The sequence below is a fragment of the Diabrotica virgifera genome, chromosome 3, assembly GCF_917563875.1.
Source record: "Diabrotica virgifera virgifera chromosome 3, PGI_DIABVI_V3a".
Taxonomy (NCBI): Eukaryota; Metazoa; Arthropoda; class Insecta; order Coleoptera; family Chrysomelidae; genus Diabrotica; species Diabrotica virgifera.
Genome location: NC_065445.1, coordinates 132,596,886 through 132,624,154, shown reverse-complemented (window position 1 = coordinate 132,624,154; position 27,269 = coordinate 132,596,886). Strand labels below are relative to the sequence as shown.

The following is a 27,269-nucleotide window of genomic DNA, read 5'->3' as shown; positions in this document are numbered from 1 at the left end:
ATGAAAATATTATATCGTTTTATATTTTGAACAACAAAAATCCCCACTTTTGGCCATGTGTTTCTACATTTGGCCATACAGTTTCCCCACTTTTGGCCACCCAAAAAATAGGTACAAATAAAGATATAAGTTGATATTTATATGTTTAAATATTTATTGAACTACAAAAATAGGTAAAACAAAATAAATTTCTGGTAATACAAATAGTTAAAAAGTATTGAAAAATGTTGTAAATAGTGTTTATGATTTTATATTTGTTCATAAATGTTTAGTTTTCCTGGAAAAATAGTCTTAAATTTTCTTCCTTGTTCCTGGACAATGGGATCGGGTAGTTTTCCTAAAATATCGTTTTTATCTATACTGCAAACATTATTTTCTAAAGGACAAAACACAGTTTTCTCTTCATTAGCACTTTTGAAACATTGTATCTCATACTCTTCTGATGAAAGGACATCTTCTATACTTTTGGGCAACATATTTATATGTTGTCGTCGATCTTTTACCCAATTGCTTAAATCTTGCAAGCACAAAGTCTCCCAATTTGAGATCATCGGTATCGAGCATTTCAATATTTTCTTGTTCTGGTTCCACGAAGTCAACATCGTCTTCACTGCTACCAGTTTCTTCCCAGTCTTCATGTTCTTCCGAAGAAGAGTCTGAATATAGATCTTAAGAGACTCCTTTAAGTAGGGTACAAAAATGTTCGAAAAATACTCAAAAAAACATTCTGCTGTCATCCAGCCTCTTTGACTTTTCCCTAAACCCCAACCTTTAGGAGCTGCTTTACACATAGCAGACGGGATCCGGTCATATTTAAAAATTGTTAAAGGTGGAGCGAATTTTCCTTCTGCATTAACTGTGAAAAGCGTAGTTACATTTTCCTTATCTGACGAAGTTCGTTCATCGTAGATGTGTTTTCCTCGCGGTCCAATTACAGTACCACTTTTTGGGGCTAAACAGAAATATGTTCCATCCATATTATAAATCCTTTTTGGATAATCTAATATACTGGTAGCACTCATATCACTTAAATTCATACGAACCTCGTCGAACCATTTACCTATTTTCTCTTCAGTTACTGCACCTCTACCACCGTGAATGTATTCTGCTTTCTTCAGGGAAAGTTGCTTGTGCCTGTTAAGAAATAATACCATTTTCTTCGTGGTCGATCATTGGCAAAAGGAGTTTTAATATTTGCCTCTCGAACAAGTTTTTGTACTAAACGCAATAACCAATCTTTATCAATTGGAAACTCCATCTTCGCAGAAGTTAATGTCCATTCAACTAGGAGGTCTTCAGTTTCTTTTCCCAAGTGAGAGTCGAATTCACAGTGCACTGAATCTCTTGAAGACTTTCTGGATATTTTATTACGCAAAGTAGTTCTCGGAACTTTAAATTCACGACTGGCTGTGGCCACAGGCATTCCTTCGGATATGCCATTTAATGCTAAATTTACTTTTGAAGGTGAGTACTGTAATTTAGGTATTTTTACCTTTTCTACTCTGCTCTTATTATTCTTCAGTGCGTTTGGCATTTTCACTAAAAGAAATAAAGTAGGTATACCTATGTAAACATGCTACATTAGTAGAAAAGTAAACTGGCCATAAGTGGATTTCGTTTACCTACTTGTGGCCAGCAGGTTGGCCATAAGTAGGTAAATAGTGATTTTTCGGTTTCCACTTATGGCCTCCGCCATTTTTTCAAATTTCATACTATTAATTATAATGAAAAATAAATAATATCAAATAAAAAGGGTCTATTTACCTTATCTAGCACTTCCAGTGCAGAAAAAATATCATATAGTATTGTATTGAAAAGGATGATTTCAGATATGTTTCTTATGAAAATTTGTTAGTTAGCTTGGCACGTGCAACACACTACCACTCAAACATCAACAATAAAATAAACTGATCAGTTAGGTAGGTTTTTGTCACTGTTCCCACTTCCTATAGAATTATTTGACGTTTTAGCAGCTTCAAGGTTATTGGTTGATGGACGCCATGCTTATTATCTTACAAATCACAGCGATATGGCCATAGGCGGGGTAGTGGCCATAAGTGGTGCCTCTGCCCTATTACCTATGCCATTCAGTGGCGGCTCGTACCACTTTAAGAAGGTAGTGCCACAACTCGGGCAGCCGCCAAAATTTTTAGTGACGGATTCACGATATTGTCAAAAAAAGGTATACTGACAACAAAAACTAAAAAAAATATGCGCGGATACTTTTATCTTATGTAGGTACATATCTTAAGTTTATTGATCTGAGGTGCCAAGCAATTGTCCAACATTGATCAAAACAGTTCCGTAAATTAATTAATAATAAAATCCTCTTAACCTACCACCAGCATTTACTGCTGATAGTGCTTGAAAATTGTTATTACGATTTAGTCTCTATTTACCAATTTATAAAAATAATACTATTTCATTATTCACACACATGCACAAATTTTTGTAATGTCACTTTTAAAGTTTACGATATATGAAGTTCATTCTTCTATTTTTTGGTTGCAAAGTTTTCAATGACTTTATAATTAAAATTATCAATACAATTTACAAAATGCTTTTCTGCAGATAGCATACCTAAAGCACTAGGTTTCGATGTATATATACATCGAAAAACAGCGTTCTGCTTCAGATGTTGATATAGGAATGGTAACTAAAATACTTAAAAGTTTAATAGTTTCTTCAAATGTGCTTTTTAAACCTTCCCTCTACAATAAAACCGATAGCGAAACAGCCCCAGAGGTAGTACTTAATTCGTCTCGCTAATACAGTACCTACTTCTAATTCAGTTTTAAACCGAGTTTTGCTTAAAAATTAAAATTGTCTCCATGGTTCATTAAGAAATGATTCGGAGAACTGATGCTTATAAGCAGAAAACTTCTCCGACATAAATAAATTAGAAGCAACTAAATGTCCGGAGAAGGTAGACCTTTGAAAGATCTGGTACTTTGAATAATATGAACCTTTAAGTCGTTGTCTAATTCGGCGCTAAAATTGACCAGCTCCTTAAATATGCCCCTATTTTCTGAATTTTCTTTTTCGTCGTGACCTCTTAAAGCTAACTCGAAAGCTCCACAACACCTTATAACATTTGTAGTTTTTTTTTCTAGCGAAAACCACCAAAAAAATTTTTAAAATTTTTTTGTCAATCTTTATTGTCAATTAATAAATTAAACTTAATAAATAATCAAAATATTATCAAAATACCCACGATCATGATGCACTAAAAGTTTAATTATAAATACAAAGACTTTTTAACAGAAAATATACTTATAAAGCGACAAACCAGCACGTAAATAAACTCAAAATAAATACACCTGGCTTCATACCCTCGTGCCTGGCACAGACATTCTAATAGTCCAATATAGCTCTTTCTCTGTCACTTACATATAATGCTCGTAAAATCTTTCTCTCTTTACTCGTGCCAGTACTGACTTCGGCGCGAAGGAGATTCTCCTGTCGAATACTCTCCGCTGCCGGCAGGGATTGTATTGCGCCCATAGTTGCCATATTTTATATAATTTATGAAGATCAAAAGAAATACACACAAAAAAATTAATAGGAATTAAAAAGTTTTGAAGATAAAAAATATGTTTATGGATAGTTAGCAAGGTAGTGCCATGGCTCTATGGCACTACCTCACGGGCCGCCACTGATGCCATTTAATTAAGCCTTAAGCCTTAGGCTTAAAGTAACGTTTACACGTATCCAGTAACTGGCGCCAGTCTCACTGGAATGCGAGTGCTTGACTAAGACAGCGCTGGATAGGTTCGTTTACACGTATCCAGTAACTGGCGCCAATCTCACTGGCACTCTTATTAAAAATCCTAATACGGCCACTGAAACCACAGGTACGACAGCGCCAGCGACTGGAACGCTGTGTTTACACGTGTCTACAACCACTGGCACGGGGTTAGAGGGGACGCGGACGAGTGCCACTGGCACGAAAAATAGACCAGCCTTCTATTCGAGACAGTGCTGGCAGACAGCGCTGGACTGGAACAAAAAAGCGTTTACATGATGCCAGCACTGTCGTTCCAGTGCGACTGGCGCCAGTTACTGGATACATGTAAACGCGCCTTTACTATAAAAATGTAAATTCTTGCAATATAAGGTGAGCTAGGCTGAGCTGGAGCTTAAAGGCCTAGGCGCAAAATGTTGCCTGTCAAAATGTTCAATGTTAAATGTTAAATGTATTCATTTTTTTGAATCCTGAGAAAACTAATAATATTTTTGAAAAATTTAAAAACAGAATATAAGACTACATTATTCTCGAGGGGAGAAAGTCCCTTAAAATAAACAAAAAGTTTCTTTTGAATGAGATATTTAAAATTAAAAATCACACTAAATTTTCTCTTTTTTTTTCACCCACGTAACTTACTAAAACAAACATTATATAACTTTTCAGGGACTTTCTACGCTCGGTAATAACGTAGTCTATCATTATGCTTTTAACTTTTTCAAAAATACTTAGTAGTTTTCTCAGGATTAAAAAAATGAATACATTAAAAACACATTGAACATTTTGACGGGCGACATTTTTTCGCCTACGCCCTTAAGATCTGTTGATCCAACCAGGCATATTTATCTTATTATTTTTAACATAATATTTATTACTTACATTCATCCATTTCTCTATGAAACCATATATGTTTTGAATCATTAGAATAATCAGCTCGGTAACTAATAGGAATCGTCCATTTAGTAGCACTAGAAAAGTGAAAAAAAAAGTGTATGGGATCAAGCAAATTGTAAATAAGTAATAAATGACACGTAATAAATCACCGACAAGTTCAATCAAGATCAATTTATATTAAAAAAGACCCTTTCAGGCTTCGGGATTCGGTCGTTGACTAGCGAACAGACTAGCGTTTAGCTCGTATCTTAACTCGATTCTCGGGCAGATATGGCAATAAAACAATAATTGTGTTATACAAGATTGCAATATAACTATAAATCAATATATGTAGGTACATAAATAAACAACATAATTAGTTAACTAATTATACAGTGAAAAAAGCGGAAAAAAGTAATCCCAACGATCAGGAATTAAATTCTTATGTAAAGTGATAAAAACTTGTCAGTCCAGGGTACATCTGTTTTGAGATGGACGTTGAGAGGTGACTCAAATTTTTTTGCAAAAATTGCTTGAAAATAACTCAAATAATAATATTTGAGTTATCCTCCCTCTCAAAAAGGTCCGGAACATTGTTTAAATAATCAAAATGTCAAAATATGAGGGAAAATTTCGTTTTTTTATTGGTTTTTTGATTAAAACTTTAAAACTATTCATTTGTGAGAAAAGTTGTACTTACATAAAAGTTGCGCAATTAAATTTCCTACAATATAGAATTGGTTAATAATTTAAAAAAATAGTCACCCTTGTTGCAAAATAGCAATAATTGCAAAAAAACCATACAAAACAAGTATTCGAATTTTACGTTTTTCAACCATTTATGCTAGACTTAGGACCTTCATATTTTACCCAAAAAAACTTTATGATATAGTAAAACAACGCTGTAAATTTCATTAAGATCGGTTTAACAGATTTTGCAAAATAAATTTTGCAATCCAGCTTTCGCAAAAAAATTGATTTTTTAAAATGTTGCAGGACTGAAAATAAAGGAGACAGCAAGTTGAATTTTTTTTTGCTTATAGAAGTGTACTGTACCTTTCATTTTCAATTTGCAAAATTAAAATCGATTAATTACCACGGCGTCAGGAAATTTTTTAAATAAACATTAATTTTTGGTGCTACACGCAGCACAGCCGTGTTCAATTCACAAAAGTTAATTTCCACCAAAATTTATTCCAATCTTTATCTAATATATTATTTTCTTACTCTATATTTTGTTGTATTTTAATATTTTAATTCCACAAAAATCAAACTAATTTTATTATTGTTTGTGAAATATTGTTTAAACAATTGCATATGTTTAAAAATAATAAACTTTTATTATTTAAGTTAAAATATATTAACAAAGAAAGTTTTTGCTAATAAAAGTGTTATTTCAAAGGATAGAGTATTGTTTTTATTTTGCAATAAACAAATTTATTTATTTATATCGAAATGTAATAAAAATTAAAATGTATCAATCATTATCAAAGGTTATTGGCATGCCCAATCAGAGCAAACTATTTGCTGTCCTGCGCGTAGCACCAATAATTAATGTTTATTTAAAAAATTCCTGATGCCGTGGTAGTTAATCGATTTTAATTTTGGAAATTGCAAATAAAAGGTACAGTACACTTCTATAGCCAAAAAAATTTCAACTTGCTATCTCCTGTATTTTCAGTCCTGTAACATTTTGAAAAAATGAATTTTTTGGCGAAAGCTGGATTGCAAAATCTATTAAACCGATCTTAATAAAATTTACAGTAGTGTTTTACTGTATCATAAAGTTTTTCTGGGTGAAATATGAAGGTCCTAAGTGTAGCATAAATGGTTGAAAAACGTAAAATGCGAATACTTGTTTTGTATGGTTTTTTTTCGCAATTATTACTATTTTGCAACAAGGGCGACTATTTTTTAAATTTTTAACCAATTCTATATTGTAGGAAATTTAGTTACGCAACTTTTATCCTAGTACAACTTTTCTCGGAAATGAATAATTTTAAAGTTATAATCAAAAAACGAATAAAAAAATCGAATTTCTCCTTCATTTTTTGACATTTTGATTATTTAAACAATGTTCCGGACCTTTTTGAGAGGGAGGATAACTCAAATATTAATATTTGAGCTATTTTCAAGCAATTTCTGCAAAAAAATTTGAGCCACTTCTCAACGTCCAAATGAACTAATATTTTTACAGATGCGCCCTGGTCTATGTGTGATATCGAATATAGTTGTTACATGTTATCTTTGCCCATGCGTTACGATTCATTTTCAAACAAATTAAGTCAAAACATAAAGTGAAACGTACGTCGATGTGTATATACATTGTGTATACGGTCTACTATATACTATACACATCGACGTTCGTTTCACTTTCATCATTCTCTTTGCCTTATACCTATGCGGGGTCGGCTTCCCTAATTGCATTTCCCCACACAATTCAGTCTTGGGCCATATCAATGTTAATCCCCTTTACCAACATGTCCTGCCTTATCGTCTCCCCCCAGGTCTTCTTTGGTCTTCCTCTCCTACTCCTTCCAGGAATCTGCACTTCAACTATTCTTCGTATTGGGTGATTAACGTCTCGACGTAGAACATAACCAAACCATCTTAACCTATGCTCTCTCATTTTGGCATCAATTGGTGCCACACCTATAGACTTCCCCTAATATACTCATTTCTAATTTTATCCTTCTTTGTCACTCCACTCATCCATCTAAGCATCAAATGCAAGAAAACTTTTGTAGAAAAAATATTTATTCACAAGTAATAAACATTTGGAGCCAAATAAATACTTAATTAATAACTAAAAACTTTTGTAAATCTATCAGGCCATTTTTTAATAACTAAAAACTTTTGTAAATCTATCAGGCCATTTTATTTGAAAAGAGGGGTTGATGTTTACGCATACCCTGGAAAAAGATTACGGTGTTGTTGCCTTTCATTATTGTGTGAAAACCCTTCTGAGAAAATATTATGGTAATAAGCAGCTCATGTATAAAGTACCGACAAAAACAATCTTTACAAAATGAATAAAACGCGTAAGTCATAAGAATATTATTATTTTACTTTTACAAATTAATACTTTGTCATATCAATTTACTATTTTAGTTGACACTAAGCCACAAGATTAGCTTATTCCCAACTAGAATAGCAAATTGATATGACAAATTAAATTATTATTAAATATTAGGCAAAACAATAAAAATAAAAACCCATAGATTAGTCATTTATTTTTCTTTATTGCGATACTTACAAACTTTTTTAATTATACAGTGATCGTCATAGGCGTAGCGTGACCTAATAATTTGGGGTGGCACGGGGTCTACGGGGGGGGGGGGGGGAGTGGTGGTCCCGTGGAAACTTTTTTGAAAACTACCACTTAAGAACTAAAGTAAAGTATATGTGTATTTTTGTTAAACATTGGTTTTAATCAAATTTTACTATATTGATGGATTGTAAAAAGACTCAATTTCAAAATATACAAGTTTATTCTATTCTAGACATAACTGCATGGACATTTATAACACAAAAACAAATTTGTGTGCAAGACAAAGTTTTAAGGTGAACAGAACTACAGTAATGGTTTTCAACGAACCAATTTTCGTTAGTTCTAATGAAGCATTAGCCTCCTATCGGCTAGATTTGAAAATCTGTCAACTAACAGATCTAGTTTTTTATCTTTCATGTATTCAGACGTCAATTCTTGCTCAATAGACATCAGGGCAAGCCCACTTAAGCGGTCTTCTGTCATGGTGCTTCGAAGAAATGTCTTTAGCCTTCGTAGTGTAGAAAACGATCTTTCTGCGCTTGCTGTTGTGATAGGCCACGAAAGTGATATTTCTAGTAGCTGCCAAACATCTGGTGCACTGGCTTGAAGATCATTCTCAATAAAAAAATCAGCCAACTCTTGGAACGTTACTCTTGTGGTTGCTTTGTCTGTTTTGACAAAATTGTTCTTTGCATAACAGTGAAAAAACTTAAGATGTGCAGAGAAACTTAAAGACAAGTTATAAAACTTTTGGATTGCCATAACAGCGTTGTTGTCAATTTCGGTCCAATTAAATAGTAACTGGGCAATGCAGTTGATTTTATCATAATCGTTCTTGGAAAAACGAGATTGCAAGTTTACAATTACTGTGTCTAAAGCAGCAAAGTAAATGTCAGTCTTGAACATCTGTTCAGGTGATTGATGAAATGCAGCATCTGAAGAGCTACTACTAGCTTCAAGTTTTTTCGGAATCTTCCGTTTGCGTGGTAGTGAAGGCCTTTCAACTGACAAACCTTTCATACCATATTTGTTACACTGTTCTTCTGACTCATTCCACATCTGAATAAAGCCATCATCATTTCTGTCCAGTTTTAAACAGTCAATGACTGATTCAACTTTTGCAAAAACCTTAGAAATGTCAAGAGATTCACTCTGCAGTTCTTTGGAGAGTATATCAGTCTGACTCAAAACGCTGTGCAATAGTTTTAAACTGAATACAAATTCAAATGTGCTGATTTGTTTGGCTAGACCATCAGCTTCGGCTGCAATTTTACGATTTGATACATCGTTTGCAATAACTTCCAAAGTTTCGTACACTTCAGGGAGCTGCTCTAGAATTACATGGATTGCTTTGTGTCGAACTGTCCATCTAGTTCGAGACAAGCTCACCAGTCTTTTCATTTTTGTTTCTCCGCTTTGCTTACATATTGATTCAAATATTGAAAACCTGTTAGCTGATGCATTAATTAAGTTATACAGGTTATTTACTATGGATAAGCAATTCCGAAGCTGTCTTATTTCTTCACAAAATCTCGGAACAGCCAGATCAAGCAAGTGGGCATGGCAGTGTGTGTACAAAGCTTTAGGCTCTTCTTCTTGGAACCTTGAGGCAACACCTTTGAATTTGCCGCTCATGTTACTAGCTCCATCATATGCCTGGCCGTGCATTTTATTTAAGCTTATACCCAACTGCTGCAGATACTGTTTAATAGTGTGATGTAAATTTTCACCAGTAGTGTCTGACACATCAACGAAGCCCAAAAACCTTTCATTGATTTTAATGTGTCCATCTATTTTAGTAATGTATCGAATGCAAATGCTAAGCTGTTCACGGGTTGAAATATCCGTAGTTTCATCACAAATAATTGAGTAGGCCAAAGCCTCACTCACCTCTTGGACAATTTGTTGAAGCATTTCACTTTTTATGCAATCTATTATCTCATTTTGTACCTGGGCACTTTTGTATGAATGGACTGGGGATTTCATTAATGTTTGGATTCCTTCCTCCATTTCAGTAGATCTCAGTTCTAGCAGTTCTATAAAGTTCCCCCTGTTAAATGAAGCAGTACTCTCATCATGTCCTCTTAAGGCAAGATTCTGTTTTCCAAGGAATAGGATGTTTTCAATTATGAATTTTAAATACCTCCTATTCATCTCAACCATTTTAGTATGTGCCGAGGACAACGAATCTGCTACCGTGCTTCCTGCTTTTCTATACTCATTGAGAAACTGTTTAGATTTTTGATGCATTTCACTCTTCTCATGTTTCCTGAATTTTTCCAAAGCTTTCTTCCAATTGTTCATGCCCAGTTTAGTGAATGACTCCTCCCCGCGACCAGACTTATGTTGACAAAATAGTCGGCATGGGTAACAAAATGCAGCGTCTGTAATGGGGCTATATTCGACCCAATTAAATTCACTGTACCAGGATTCTTTGAACTGCCTCGATTTGGATTGAATCTTGCTTACCTTAAAACAATCAACAGGCTGAAATGCTCCTTTTGCAATATCTGCACTTTGTACTCCCAATGAAGGATCTCTACTTTCGCCCTGGAATGTAGCATCACGATCTGGGCGTAAACAAGATGGCGATTCATCACCAACGCTACCTCCAGTGCTACTTCCCGCTAAATGTCTATCTTCATTTACACTTTCACTTGAATTTCCAAGTTTTTTAAAGAATGTTAGTACAGAGGACTGTTTCTTAGACATGATAACAAACGAACATCCGCAAAAATTACACAAACAATAGCAGCTCAGCTATTAACAATAAGCTTATTGAACGAATAAAACGTGGCGACCACCTACACAACACAACACACGCGCACTGAGCTGGTATGATATCCCTCCGCCAGGCGTCGGCTGGGCTCGGGTGCATTCGATCTGCTGCTCCAGCTCGGGTGCAACCGGCCAGAGTCGGCTCACCGGCACTTGTAAATTTAGTTGTAACACGCGCATACTTTACACACACAGAATCAAATTAGATGCATACAGAAAAATAGACTAACGGGGGATCTATATTAGTTATTCATTCGTAACTTTTAGTGTATATGTTACAGTTCAAGTTGATTCTCAGTTAGAGTTGACTCCAACTAGTTGGAGTCAACTCCAACTGAAACGAACAGTAAAAGTTGATTTTAAAAATTTAAATCAACTTTTACTAGTTGGAGTTGACTCTTACTGCATCGATTCAGTAAATGTTGATTATACGAGAATCTCAAGTGCATTTTTGATGAGTGTGCGTTTCTTTGTTTTGGCCGTTTCAACTACTTATTAGTATAGTCTGTAACATCGCCCCCGTTAGGTAAATTATTCTGATTCGATTTTTTGCACAAACTTACTCAAAGAAATATGTACATCCGTATAACAATCCTTATAACAAATACACAGGGTGTCACGCGGTACCGCGGTCGAAAAATTGTTTAACCAATTTTTGTTAACCGAATTCACAAAAATAATTTTTATCTACTCTATCTCATATTATGTGTAAAGGTTTTATTGTGTGAAAATTGTAAATATAGATAGCAGTACATGAAGGGTTTAAAGTGTGTTTGAAGTAACAATGTATTTTAAATGGGTTTTACTTTTTCGCACTGTTTTTTAGCACACTGTCATATAATTAAACATCCTTAACTTTCGCCTTCGGGAGGAAATCAGACACGCCCTTGCAACGGCAACTGAAATGCTCACAAAACAGCAACCACGGAAGCAAAGATGGATGACAGAGGAAATATTGGATTTAATGGATGAAAGAAGAAAATGAATATTACCATCCTTTGATTATAAGCTTTCATTTGACACATCATTTGTCATATCGGAAAAGAAATGAAAGGCAGAATTTACAAATCAGTCATCAGACCAATAATGACCTACGCGGCAGAAACACAACCCGACACAGAGAGGACAAAAAGATTGCTCGAAACAGCCGAGATGAAAACCCTTCGAAAAATCGATAGTAAGACTCTATGGGACAGAGATAGAAGTACAGATATACGACGGAGATGCAAGGTGGATAACATTAATAACTGGGTAAGAAACAGAAGAATAGAATAGAATGTAGTCAGGACAGCGAGAGACGGTTCCCCAATAGGAGGAATAGAGAATCAGTGGGAAGACCACGAAAACGATGGAATGACAACTTACTAGAGGCACATTGAAAAAACAAAGTAATGTCTATACAAAAAGAAGAAGAAGAAGATTTGTCATTCTACCTGTTATAATGACGGAGGAGTTATATTCGCGGATGGACGGATAGACAGCCTAGGTTAAATTTGTCACCTTTAGTACCATCCTTGGATATTAATCTTTCCTTTGACACCTCATTTGTCATTCTACCTGTTATAATTAACGAGGAGTTATACTCGCTGTCGGACAGATGGTACTAGGCAGTACCGTGGTCGAGAAATTGTTTAATAGTTATTTATGTACCAAGTCAGTAAATTGGCTCTTTATCGAACGAGTCTGATATTACGAGCAGAGGAAGCGAAGCGAGCAACAGACGCGTTCGATAAAGAGTATTGAGGTGGTGCGTACAAAATTGTATCGTCAATCATAAAAAACATTAACACTTACTTACAACTTTGAGGAAATTTTTTTAATTTTAGACGAAATAAAAAATTCGTATGACAGTAATGACAGATGACTTTTGCACGATGGTCGGTTTTGATGTTTAATCGATAGTTATCAATATTGTATAACTACCTAATTACTAAATCTGTAAAGTTTTGATTTATTTTGTATGAATATAATTGCGAAACACTACAGAATTTTACTTTTTGACATAAATTTTATTATAATAAGATAAATTTTGTACAATATTTTTAATAATTAAAGTAAATAAATTTTAATTTCACTCAAATAAGTAATCGATTGCTGCCATTGACCACTTATATTCAATCTCGGTTAATTTGATTAATAATCGCGGCAGGTAAAGTAACATTCTTCTTCCAATACAACAAAGTGATACTTTACTACCGAAAATGAGGGCAAATTAGTACAATAATGAATGATTTTAGTGACGTTTGGCGATAAGCAATGATTTTAAACAAATTCGCAAAAATAATTTTTTTACTTCGTACAAATTTTTTTTAGATCCTTTGGGCCTTTTTTTCTCTAAAATTTACTGTTGTCGAGTTATTAGCGACTTAAAATTTGAAAATCGCCAAAATAACCATTTTCAATGTTTAATAAATCGGTTAAAGATAATTATTGTGAAAGTCGAGCGAGCGGCCGTGGAGTAACGGCATAATCGCTGGCCTCATACACCAGTGCACGTGGGTTCGAGCCCTGCCAAAGACAAACCATTTTCATTTCCAATAATGACACGAGCCGTCTCACCGTGTCTCGGAGAGCACGTTAAGCCGTCGGTCCCCCTGGGCTAGTGTACATCGACACTAGTTACTTGAAACAGGGTTAAAGATGTAATTGGCGCCGGAACTGTCCGAAAGGCAAAAATGCCATACGATACTATATATTATGAAAATCAGAAACTAAAAAAAATCAAAGATTAAAGCTACCTCTATAAGATCCTGAAGAAATTTTTGTCATTATTTCATTAATAAGATATTATTTTTAATTATCAACAATGAGCGCTAACCGTGTATTGAGGCGGCCGTCAATGTGAGTGCGAGTGAGATTCACCATTGGACGGCTGGAATGGTGCATCTCTTTAGCACTCACCATTGACGGCCGCCTAATAAGCACTTAGCGCTCATTGTTAATAATTAAAGATAAAGCTTAGTATGTAATAAAATAGTGACAAAAATTTCTGCTGGATCTTGTAGAGGGGGCTATAAACTTTGATTTGGTCACTTTCTGACTTTCATAATAATGGATTTTAACCGAGTTATTAAGCCTTAAAAATGGCTATTTTCGCATTTTTCAAATTTTAAATCGCGTATAACTCGACAACAATCAATTTTAGAGAAAAATCACAAAATACCTTTTTTTGCTCAGAATAACCCAAATGATCTAAAAAAAATTGTTCGAAGTGAAAAAATTATTTTTGCGAATTTGTCTAAAAAAAATTTTTTAAACAATTTATCGATCAAGGTACTGCCTGGCACCCAGTAGATTTGTTATAAGGACCTCTTTTTGGGTAAGTTTGTGCAGAAAATTCGAATCGGAGTAATTTACCTAACAATGGCGACGATACAGCCTAGACTAATTTGAACATATTCAGTAACATTTAATTTCTAGAATCGGCTGTTTGTGTGAATCAGAATCAACTTTTACTAAATGGCATTGGGAAGAGTATACTTTTCCTAGTTGGAGTCTACTTTTACTAGTAAATGTTGAATGTAAATCTTCATTTTATATTTATAATCAACTTTTACTGAAACCAGCCGTTAGAGTTGACTCCAACTAGTTGGAGTCAACTCCAACTGGATAATCAACTTGAACTGTAACATATACATATACGTAATTTAAAGATAATTTATATTATTTTTTTCTTTTTTTGCATAATGTTGGGGCCCCCCCGTGCCCCCCGGCCCGACGCCACTGGTGATCGTTACACACATTTCTACTGCATATTTCACAAATGTGTTTTTGTTTCCTGTCCTTTTTTGTTGGGCACATGTGACCACGGGCGCCCATATAAATTTTTATGGGGGGGGGGGCAGACGTGAAGATGTTGCACATTATATTTTGTATAACGTATGGTCCTAAAGTTTTGGGAAAAATTTCACCTGGTCTGATTGAGAAGCAAAATGCATTTAACAAAGAAGGCCATGGAATTGAAATGTCATCAGTTATTGACATTTAATAAACAAAGCAGAATATTTTGGTTTGTGCTCTGCAAAATGTCTTATAAAATTGATATTCGTCGAGGTGTTTATAATATGGTTGGACGAATGTCGAAACGAGATATTGTTAATATTTATCGAGATCAAAACATAAGCAAATCGACAATTTATCGCACAATCAGAGAATGTGAAGAAGGGATACCATGTTTTAACTTGCGTAAAAGTGGCCGACCGCGGATTTTGAACCATATAAGAGAGGCAAGACTGATTGAAGCAGCTAAGAACAAAATTGGGGTCTCACAGCGAAAACTGGCCAGAAGATTTCATGTTGGAAAGACTACAGTATACAGGACCCTATCGAGTAACAATATTATCTACCGGAAAAGAAGGAAAGCTCCAAAATACACAGAGGATCAATTAGAGAGAATTCCGAGATGTTGCCGCACGTTAAGGCGAGTGCATTTCGTCAACAAGTTGATCGTGATGGACGATGAAAAATATTTTACTTTGTCCAACTCTGAGATGAAGGGTAACGATGGGTTTTACACGAACGATTACGAAAATGTACCTGATGAAATAAAATTCAAAAGTAAGAAAAAATTTGAGGACAAAATTTTGGTATGGTGTGCAATTTCTGAGGCTGGCTTTATCTCACAGCCCTACATTGGTGTTGAGGCGAAGCCTTAAACGCAAATATTTATATTCAAAGATGTCTCTCTAAATTGCTTCAGTTTGTGAACACACATCATGCAAATGATCAAATAGACTTTTGGCCAGATCTTGCTTCATGTCATTACGCGAGGATCAACGAAAATCGCATTACGCGAGGATCATTACGAAACTAACAACATTACCTTTGTACCGAAAGCAGACAATCCCCCCAACCTACCTCAGGCTCGTCCAATTGAAGAGTTCTGGGCAATATTAAGTCGGAAAGTCTATAATAACGGATGGGAAGCACAAAATCAGGAACAGTTAAGACGCCGCATATATATGTCGTAGTTTCTTAGAGAATCAGCCTTTTAGCTAAAAAACCAGTCACTTAGCTAAGAAGCGCTTCTTAGACTAATGAAATTCAATGTCTCTGCCCTCTTTTCTAAAAAGCTGAAAAATCCAGCTTTATAGACAATTTTCGAACGTTTTAGTCTAAAAAGCTAAAATCTTCAGTCACTTAGACTAGCGTCATATAATTGCCCCGCCTCTTCTCTCTAAAGCTGAAACCGTAAGCTGAACCGTAAATCTAAAGCTGAAACCGTAGCAGTTTTATAGAAGAATTGAAAAACTGTCTTAACTGAAATTGTCAGTTGCCACAATAATATTACTTATAGACTACATAGGAGCCGCTATAGGTGAAATTTCTTAATCATTTTAAGCACGACGGGACCCTATAAGTTAAATAGTAGAACCTAAAAGAAAACGTTTGAGCACTGTTCCGTCACTTTTCAGTGGCACATGCGTCGACAGTGGCGCATCAAACTTTCCACTTATGGACGGGATACATAAATTAAAAAATACCCTCCCTTATTACCAGAATTTAATTTTTTTCATTATTTTAAGTTCTATGTGATTAAGACATAAGATTCATCGTAATTTTAACCCACCACCCCCTTCTCCCTGCCCCCACCATCAAAAACTTTATTTTTCGATTTTATTTTTTTTTGTGGGATGCAATCAATTTTAAAATTTCAAAAAATTCACAAGCATAGTTAAGGCTTTTGTAAAACACGTCTATTTTTTATAGACCTGTAGGTTGAGTGTACATAACCTCAAAAAATTTAAAAAAAATTTTTTTTGGAAAAAAGTATATAACTTTTTTTTGGGGATAGCTGCAGATCTAATTTTTTCTTAGTCTTGTGTATTTTATCAAACACTATATTTTTAATTTTTTTCAGATTTTTCTGTAACGCTGGTCACCTTTAAAAATCCAAAAAACTGTTTTTTTAAGGGGGTTTTGGGGGGTTTGAACGTATTTTTCTGATTTTTAAATATTCTAAAGGACTCACTTACTTCAAGTTACATATAACCTATAAAAACAAAATTGATTTGATATATTATGAAGTCTATAAAATAGGGAAAATCCCCCAAAACCCCCCAAAAACAGTTTTTCGGATTTTTGAAGGTGGGAAGCCTTACAGAAAAATCTGAAAAAAATTAAAAATACAGTGTTTGATAAAACACACAAAATTAAGCAAAAATTGGACCTGTAGCTATTCCTCAAAAAAAGTTATACGCTTTTTTGAAATTTTTTTTTTAAATTTTTTGAGGTTCTGTACACTCTGCCTATGGGTCTATAAAAAATAGGCATGTTTTATAAAATCCTCAGCTATGCTTGTGAATTTTTTGAAATTTTAAAATTGATTATATCCCACCAAAAAAAAATAAAAACGAAAAATGAAGTTTTTGATGGTGGGGGTAGGGGGAAGGGGGTGGTGGGTTAAAATTACGCTGAATTTTATGTGTTAATCACATATAACTTAAAAAATAAAAAAAATTAATTCTGTTAGTAAGGGAGGGTAACTTTTAATTTATTTATCCCGTCCAGAAGTGGAAAGTTTGATGCGTCACTGTCGACGCATGTGCCACTGAAAAGTGACGGCACAGTGTTCAAACGTTTTCTTTTAGGTTCTACTATTTAAGTCAGTGGTTCCCAACCTTTTTCGGCCTACCGCCCATTTTTCCAAAAACAAAATAATTAACGCCCCCCTTAAAAAACTCTTCCATTCTTAAAATTAGTAACGCACTTTCATTCACAATTGTTTTACCTTTTTTGGGTCAAAGGCTACCTTAAATATGATTCGACGGCCCCTTAACTAATCCAAGCAACAACAAATTAAAAAAAAAATGTTTTATTCAAAAATACAGTATTCATGTATTGATCAAACTTTAACTTAAATACATATTATAAAAAACAATATAATAATAATATAACATTTTTAATGAGAAGGCTGAGCTTGATGTAATGATAGTAATCTGTCAATATTTGGTTCCATACTTGTCATCAGCAATCTTAAATCACCGCGCTCCACTATGGACAGTCTATTTCTCTTCTTTGTTAATAAATTGCTGACTATTCTAAATCCTCTTTCCGCTAAATACGATGAAGGAAAGGCAATGAAAAACTTCTTTGATGCAGCCCATAAAGCTGGATATAATACTGAAATTTGACATTGCAGCCAAAATTCTTGATATCCATTTTTAAATTTCACTTTTAACTCTTCATTTGTTGACAATTCTATCAATTCCTCCTGTAGTGATAATTCTGCTGTTTCTAAACTTGAGAACGGTTCTAGCACCCAATCTGGAATAATCAGACCAAGGATATCCTGAAATCTATTCCTAAAATCTTCTTGAAGTGCTTCCAAGTGCTGGCAATATACCAGAATGTCTTCATCATTTGTCTCCACAGAGGAAAATTTTGAAACTGATGAAATTGTCTTGGACCTAAATTTTGCCTATACAAATTAAGTTTTGACACGAACGAGGAAATAGTTCCTTTTGCTTTGATCAAATTCAAATTATCACCTTGTAGCTGTAGGTTTGTTTCATTAAATTTATCGTATAAATCACTTAAATAAGCAATATCGCTCTTAAATTTTAATAAATTGTCTCTCAAAGAATCATCTTTGCTTTCAAAAAACTCTAAAACTGAGTCAAAGAGATCATAAAATTTTTTTAGACAGGTACCCTTCGAAAGCCATCGAACTTCTGTGTGCAACAATAAACGATTAAAATTCTCGTCGTTTTCATCACACAGTTTTCTAAACAATCTATCATTGAGAGCACTGCTTTTGATCTTGTTAACTGCAGTAATTACATATTGTAGTGAACAATGAAGGCGATCACTAAGATTTTTTGCAACTAAATGCTGTCTGTGAATTACACAATGCACGGCGAGTATATTTGGTACCGCTTTTTTCAAATATGCTATCAGTCCGCGGTGTCGTCCAACCATTGCCGGAGCACCATCTGTAGCAACAGTTATGACATTTTCCAGAGGTATACCTTTATCTGTAAAATAGTGTTCCAGAACATCAAATATCGATTTGCCTTTAGTATCTGTTTCCAGTGTTCTTACAAATAACAGTTCTTGACAGATTTTTTCACTTTTTATGAAGCGAACGTACGCAAGAAGTAAAGACTCATTGTTTGGCAGAGTTGACTCATCAGGCTGTAAAGAAAACTCAGTAGTCTTTAAATAATCAGTTAGAGAACGCTCCACATCCTCAGACATTTCATCAATTCGTCGCTGTACCGTATTATTGCTTAATGGAATTTTTTTAATAATATCAGATGCCGGCTGGTGCAGTACAGTCCGCAAAACTTCACTTACAGTTGGCAGTATTAATTCTTCGCCAATAGTATGGGGTTTTCCTGATTTAGCTATAAGTAAGGAAATGTTATATGTTATAAGAAGCACGTAGCCCACCATCGTCTTGCTTTGATGCTGCTGAAAGATACTAGCTAAAGTTGGACGTTTGAAATGTTGTTTTTTGAGCATTTCAAAATATGATAAATTTCTGTCTTTTCTATCGGGATGTATTTTGGTCAAATGTTCTTGTAATCGTGAAGGTTTCATGGCTTCATTTGAGAAAACTCTCTGGCAAATTAAACACATTGGTAATGCCTTATTAGAAGGCGACTGAATAAAACCATACTTCAAATATTCGACATTGTATTGTCTGCACTTTTTCTTTGGATCGGACATACTGTAGGTATATCTGTAAAAATAAATACAGTATAGCGTCGATAATCCGAACTAATTGGTCCAGGGGTAGTTCGGATTATCAAATTGTTCGAATTATCGAACATATGTTCAAAATACATACAAAGCTCATAAACATAGTATGTACATATGTACATACGTTTTAGTTACAAGGAATAAAACACCTACCATAATAAACAAATATATTATATATATATATATATATATAATTCATATAGATTTAATTCATATAGATGTCGTACCAAGTGTACTGAAGTCTGGTTATTTTATTATTACCAGAAAGGCCAAAAGCATTTTCTTACACCTCGACCATCCACCTAGATGTTCCTGACGAGAGCTTGACATGAGCTCGAAACACGTCGTGTAGAATATCGGTGGTGGTCGAAGTGAAATAAAATGCAATTGCCGTTTCCTTTCATATATATATATATATATATATATATATATATATATATATATATATATATATATATATATATATATATATATATATATATATATATACATCCTACTATCAATTTGGCATCGATACATTATGCATTTACCATCGATTTGGCATCGTCTTGCAAAGTGGCATCTGTATATCGATGCCACTTTACACTACCTTAATAACTTTATTCCTGTACTTGCTACCAGAAGTCTAATCAGCTCGGTAGTTAGAGATTTGATTCCTTGATGTTACTTTAATATATCAGCTTTCCTTGTTTACCTCTTACTAAGTTATATAAGTTTATTCCATAAAATGTTTGAGTCCAAAATGATCGTACAGTGAAAATATTATATACATTTAGTTCAGTGTTTTACCGTTTTGTCGCTGCCGTTATATACATGAAAACGTATATCCCACTTTCATTATCAATCATTTTGGCATCAGAAATTTGGCATCACTGTTGAATACAATATTATTCACAACGAAAAATAGACAATTTGAGAATGTATATATTATTTTCATAAAGAAATCAGTCTGGCATCATGTTTTATTGTTTTCACCCAATTTTGAAAAAATGTGAAAACTTTGTATTATCCACGTCCGTCTGTCCGTCTGTCTGTAACCACAACTCCTCCGTCAATATACCAGCTAGAATGACAAATGAGGTATCAAATGAAAGCTGATAATCCAAGGATGGTACTAAAGGTGAGATATTTGACCTTGGCGGTCTGTCCGTCGGTCTTTACGACCGCGAATATAACTCCTCCATCATTATACCAGGTAGAATGACAAATGAGGTGTCAAATGAAAGCATATAATCCAAGGATGGTACTAACGGTGAGATATTTGACCTAGGCTGTCTTTCCGTCGGTCCCTCCGACCGCAAATATAACTCCTCCGTCATTATACCAGGTAGAATGACAAATGAGGTGTCAAAAGAAAGCTTATAATACAAGGATGGTACTAAAGGTGAGATATTTGACTTAGGCGGTCTGTGAGTCGGTCCCTCCGACCGCGAATATAACTTATCCGTCATTATACCAGGTAGAATGACAAATGAGGTGTCAAATGAAAGCTGATAATCCTAGGATGGTACTAAAGGTGAGATATTTGACCTAGGCTGTCTTTCCGTCGGTCCCTCCGACCGCGAATATAACTCCTCCGTCATTATACCAGGTAGAATGACAAATGAGGTGTCAAAAGAAAGCTTATAATACAAGGATGGTACTAAAGGTGAGATATTTAACTTAGGCGATCTGTGCGCCGGTCCCTCCGACCGCCAATATAACTCCTCCATCATTATACCAGGTAGAATGACAAATGAGGTGTCAAATGAAAGCTTATATTCCAAGGATGGTAATAAAGGTGAGATATTTGACCTAGGCTGTCTTTCCGACGGTCCGTACGACCGGGAATATAACTCCTCCGTCATTATACCATGTAGAATGAGAAATGAGGTGTCAAACGAAGGCTGATATTCCAAGGATGGTACTAAAGGTGAGATATTTGACCTACATGGTCTGTCCGTCGGTCCGTCCGACCGCGAGTATAACTCCTCAATCATTATACCAGGTAGAATAATAAATGAGGTGTCAAATGAAAGCTTATAATCCAAGGATGGTACTAAAGGTGAGATATTTGGCCTAGGCAATCTTTCTGTCGGTCCGTACGACCGCGAATATAACTTCTCCGTCATTATACCAGGTAGAATGACAAATGAGGTGTCAAATGAAAGCTTATATTCCAAGGATGGTACTAAAGGTGAGATATTTGACCCAGGCTGTCTTTCCGTCGGTCCGTACGACCGCGCATATAACCCCTCCGTCGTTATACCAGGTAGAATGACAAATGAGGTGTCAAATGAAAGCTGATAATCCAATGATAGTACTACAGGTGAGCGATTTGACCTAGGCTGTCTTTCCGCCGGTCCGTACGACCGCGACTATAACTTCTGCGTCTTTATACCAAGTAGAATGACAAATGAGGTGTCAAATGAAAGCTGATAATCCAATGATGGTACTACAGGTGAGCGATTTGACCTAAGCTGTCTTTCCGCCGGTCCGTACGACCGCGACTATAACTTCTGCGTCTTTATACCAAGTAGAATGATAAATAAGGTGTCAAATGAAAGCTTATAATCCAAGGATGGTACTAAAAGTGAGATATTTGGCCTAGACAATCTTTCTGTCGGTCCGTACGACCGCGAATATAACTTCTCCGTCATTATACCAGGTAGAATGACAAATAAGGTGTCAAATGTAAGCTGGTAATACAAGGATGGTACTAAAGGTGAGATATTTGACCTAGGCGGTCTGTCGGTGGGTCCGTCCGACCGCGAATGTAACTCCTCTATCATTATACCAGCTATAATAATAAATGAGGTGTCAAATGAAAGCTTATAATCCAAGGATGGTACTAAAGGTGAGATATTTGAGCTGGGTACTCTTTCTGTCGGTCCGTACGACCGCCAATATAACTCCTCCGCCATTATACCGGGTAGAATGACAAATGAGGTGTCAAATAAAAGCTTGTGGGTGAAAACCTAGGACTTACGAAGTCCAATTTAAAAATAGGGCATATCAGAGATATGCCTTAGACATCATAGAAGACAATGACACAGAAAAATCAAACAAGCAATATGTCAAAAGGGCCTTAGTTATGTATCTTCGGTCCTGTTGGTCCAATCGTGATGTATAGCACCTCAAATGATAGGATTTGACAAACAGAATACAATGAGAGAAAAATCAAATACAACCTCATGTCAAAAGGGCCTTAGTCGCGTATCTTCGGTCCTATAAGACCAATCGTGACGTACGGCATCTCAAATAATAGGACTTGACAAATAAAATACAATGACACAGAAAAATCAAATACAGCAACAAGTCAAAAGGGCCCTAGTTATGTATATCTAGTCCTATTGGTCCAATTGTGACGTACAGCAGCTCAAATGGTAGGGTTTAATGAACAGAATACAATGACACAGAAAAATCAAATACAGCAATATGTCAAAAGGGCCTTATTTACGTATCTTCGCTCCTATTGGTCCAATCGTGGCGTACAGCACCTAAAATAACTGGATTTGACTAATATAATACAATGACGTATGAAAATCAATTACAGCATCATGTCAAAAGGGCCTTAGTCTTGTATCTACGGTTCTATTGGTTCAATCGTGACGTACAGCGTCTGAAATGATGGGATTTAACTGGCAGAATAAGATGGTGTAGACAAATGAAAATGACGGCATGTAATAACACTTTAAAATTGTAGAAATAAAATGGATTTACACACATGGTATGACATATTAGGTGAGAGTATTTAACAAATAGAATACGATTACATACGTCCAGTTTTTGACAAGCGACTTCTCTACATATGATAAACGCGAAAGGGCCCCAACGTTCACTGCTCGACATAGGCCTCCCGTTCACTGCATATACCCACTGCTTTCTGACGCTGTGACTTGAGAGGATAGGATTTAACGAATAGAACGACAAAGAAGACTAAACAAGGCAGCTCACGGGAAAAACACAACTGTCCGTTTTATACTCTACAGGGAAGCATCAAATATTCAACGTAAGAATATATTAGAGTATAACGGTATGATAAATCTTTTTCTTCTTTTTTTCATTTAGTGCATTCCGTACGTTTTTTAAACATAATCAGGAGAAGTTGTTGAATTTCTGAAGTCTATAAAAGAATTTCTTAACAAACCTTTTTTTAATTGTGTTATGGATTATTTTTAAGAATGTGTTTAAAAGGCAGTTCGCAGGCTTATTTTTCAATGGTCTTATCACTTTCAAGCGCCTGTCTTTTTTGTAGGACTATTAATTGTTACTTGTGATTTCAACCATTCTAGCGGGGCAATGCCTTTTCTATAACTGAAATGAATATTGTTATCCATTTAATTTTTTTCCTCAATTAATTGAATGCCTCCTACTGGTGTTTGGTCTAAGCTTACCGCTTTTCCCCATTTAAGCTAAACTGCTCGTCAAAAGTTAGGGATATAGAAAATTATGCTCATTTTCATAGCTAATTTTTTCGAGAACAGATTAACGGATTCCACTATTTTTTTTTAATATTTTAGATTTTTCTTTAGTATTTACACAGTTGTGAAAAGGTTTACACAAACTTCTTTTTTGTACTTATACCGAGTGGTAGGTATAAGTACAGAAAAGAAGTTTGAGTAAACCTCTTGATAGGTATTAGTTACGTATCTTCACTCCCATTGGTCCCAACGTGTCGTACGGCGGCTCAAATCATTGGAATCAGCCAACAGAATACAATGACTAGGGAGCGGATTTATATGCGATCAATTTTGATGAAATATTCGCATATATATGCGGTAAAAAATTACGAAATATGCGCAAGATATGCACAAAAATTCAAAAAATGCGCATTTCGGGAAACCACAAATTTTCTGTCTTATTTAGTAATCTTATTTATTATTTTTCAAATAAAATCATTTTTTATATATGCAATTTATTCACAGTTTTTACAAAAACTGCTACCAATAGTTACCTATTTAAAATAAAACAACAATATCACTATAAATATATCTTCGATTATAATTCACTACAATGTGTTTTTCCAAATTCTTTACGAGGAAACATATTCTTTGATCAGACAAAATATTTTTATAACTTGAAAAACTCCTTTCAACATCGATAATTGGTGCGTATTTAAAATAACTTGTTAATTTCCGTTAGAAAATCGTAAAACTTTGGCTAAAGGTGTAAATTCTCTTAACAATAGAGGATTTAAAAAATCACCAGAATTATAGGTAGGTACCTACCCTAATAGCACAAGGACGTCCAATGGACGTCCTTCACGGACTTTAGGGACGTCCATTGGACGTCCGTTTTCGTCCGAGGAACGTCCTTTATACGTCCTATTTTGGTCCAAATGTCGCGCTACCGAACGTCCATTGGACGTCCAACTAATGTCCGAGGGGACATATATTGGATCTTAATCGGACGTAAATTGGACCTTAATCGGACGTCCTAGGGGACGTAAATTGGACCCTAATCGGACGTAAATTGGACCTTAATCGGACGTAAATTGAACCTTAATCGGACGTAAATTGGACCTTAATCGGACGTAAATTGAACCTTAATCGGACGTAAATTGGACTTTAATCGGACGTAAATTGGACCTTAATCGGACATAAATGGGACCTTAATTGGACGTAAATTGGACCTTAATCGGAGTAAATTGGATCTTAATCGGACGTCTTAGGGGACGTGAATTGGACCTTAACAGGACGTCCAATTTTGGTCCAAATTCCACGTTGCCAAACGCCCAATGGAGGTCCACCTAACGTCCGAAGGGACGTTCGGTGGACGTCAATTGGGCCTTCATAGGACGTCCCAGTTTGGTCCAATGTATTGCTGCCGATCATCCATCTAACGTCCTGGGAGGACGTTCGGTGGACGTCTAGAGTCGATATTTATACCTGTGGAGAATGTATTGTGGGAAATAAAAAATATATTTTTTAAGGAACTTATATTACATCTTATATTAATTTACAATTATTGGATATTAGATTATTTACATTAAATTATAATTACATTTCTCCAAGAAATTAACGCACCACCTTAAAAATGGGCCATTTTTGATGTCTCGAATTTCCTAAAGCCATTGTCCCATCTAAGTGATTTTTTTAATGATATTATAGCCTAGGCTATATGGGCTACCTCCATAAGCTTGTCATGCACGGGGAGCTATACTGTAATAATATTATATCACATCGCTGAGGGAACTCTACATTACATATACTTTTCGAATCAAAACTTTTATTCTCTTAATATTATTACTTAAAAAATATATACTACATTCGTCTCGCTAAACTCGAAAAATAACTTATAAACCATAAAAATCTCCAAAAATATAAATGACATAAATGAGAAATGGCACAATTATTATTATGGTTTTAAGTTGATTTTTCGGATTTAACTACAATATTATGCAAAAAATTATGTTATATCGCAGATTTAAAATGGGTTTATCTCGAAAACAGTTATATTAAGTTTAGCGAGATGATTGTAGTACACTTTTTTTAAGTAAAAATATTAAGAGAATAAAAGTAGACTGGTACGCAGTCTGATTTTTGCATAAGAGTTTAATGAAATGGTAACAAATCAATTGGAAGTTCTGTCCGACAAAATACATGGAACGTTTTCGGTAGTCTGATGTTCCAAGTTTTTAACCTGTTCCACAATTAAAACTTCCCCGGTTCCAGTATTCCCGTATATCAAAGTTTGTCCGACTAGACACCGTGAAGCTATTAACAAATTTTCAGCTTGCTGTTAATCAACTTTTTTTATTACGCGGGATCCAGGTCTATAAATGAATACAATAAATAAGTAGGTAGGTACATATTATACACTTATTTATACGAGTACAATTAATAGTAGAGCTGGTTTTTGGGATGTTACAAGCAGCATTTGCATTTCCACAGAGATACTTATGACAGAAATAATAAAATACCGAGACGGACTATTATTATAATAATTTACAATAGGACCCGACGGCCGACGCTATAGGGACAGGTAAAATTTATGACTGAACAATGCACCGAGCATCGATACAAGCAATATGTACCGGTCGAAGGTTATTTTTTATTGTGCCAAATGGACGTATATAGTACCTACCTTTAAAAATCGAATACACAAATTAAAAGATATTTAACAACCATAAAGATTTGTCAAACTCTATCACCCACTTCATGAAAACAAGTATTACTACATTCTTTGATGGTTTTTGCTGTAAATTTTAAAGGATTGACATGAAATTTGGCATACGCATAGCTAACATGCCAAAGAAAAAAAGTGATATTGTGCCAATGTGTGCTATTGCCCTGGGGTGAGTTTCACTCTTTCTCTGGGGTGAAAAACGTTCAAAATAAGTCCGGACTTCGATAAACTGATTAATATTAAGCAACCTTTATTCCATACTTACAAAGTATGTGTACTTACAAATTAGTATGTGAATTTGGGGGGTGAGTTTCACCCCGAGGAGGGGTGATATACAAAATATAGATAGATACACAAAAGATATACAAAAATGTTTCAAAACATCGAAAAAATGTGGTAAAATGCAAATATACATATCATATTATGATAAAATTGCGATTTTGGCGATTTGCCTTTTTGGATAGAATGATGATGATGTTGATTAGGATAAAACTGCGAAGAATTTTTTTATCGAAATATAGTAAAAAATATGAAAAATATACCAAAAAGCTTGAAAAAATATGTAAGTATGTAAGGAAAAACATAAATAATTAAATAAACTTTTGACAACACAACACAAAAGTTTGAAACACTCACTATTTGGATTGGTTGTCCTGGCTTGTGATTTTCTTCTTTGCAGATGACGCTCACGGATCGATGTCAATGTCCAACGGACGTCCGAGCACGGACGTCCAATGGACGTCCAAAGGACGTTCATATTTATTCAACACGTAAGTACGTCCAACG

The 27,269-nt window shown here is 34.9% G+C and overlaps 1 protein-coding gene across 2 annotated transcripts in view; it reads right to left on the bottom strand.

Annotated features, from left to right (window-relative positions):
• The window catches only part of LOC114340546 (glutamyl aminopeptidase-like), a 278,341-nt gene that overhangs the window by 50,577 nt on the left and 200,495 nt on the right, over positions 1-27,269 (bottom strand). For both annotated transcript variants that reach the window (XM_050645533.1, XM_050645534.1), the window contains exon 9: positions 4,625-4,713. In XM_050645533.1, the coding sequence (XP_050501490.1) occupies positions 4,625-4,713 (89 nt within the window). The remainder of the gene's footprint in view (positions 1-4,624; positions 4,714-27,269) is intronic.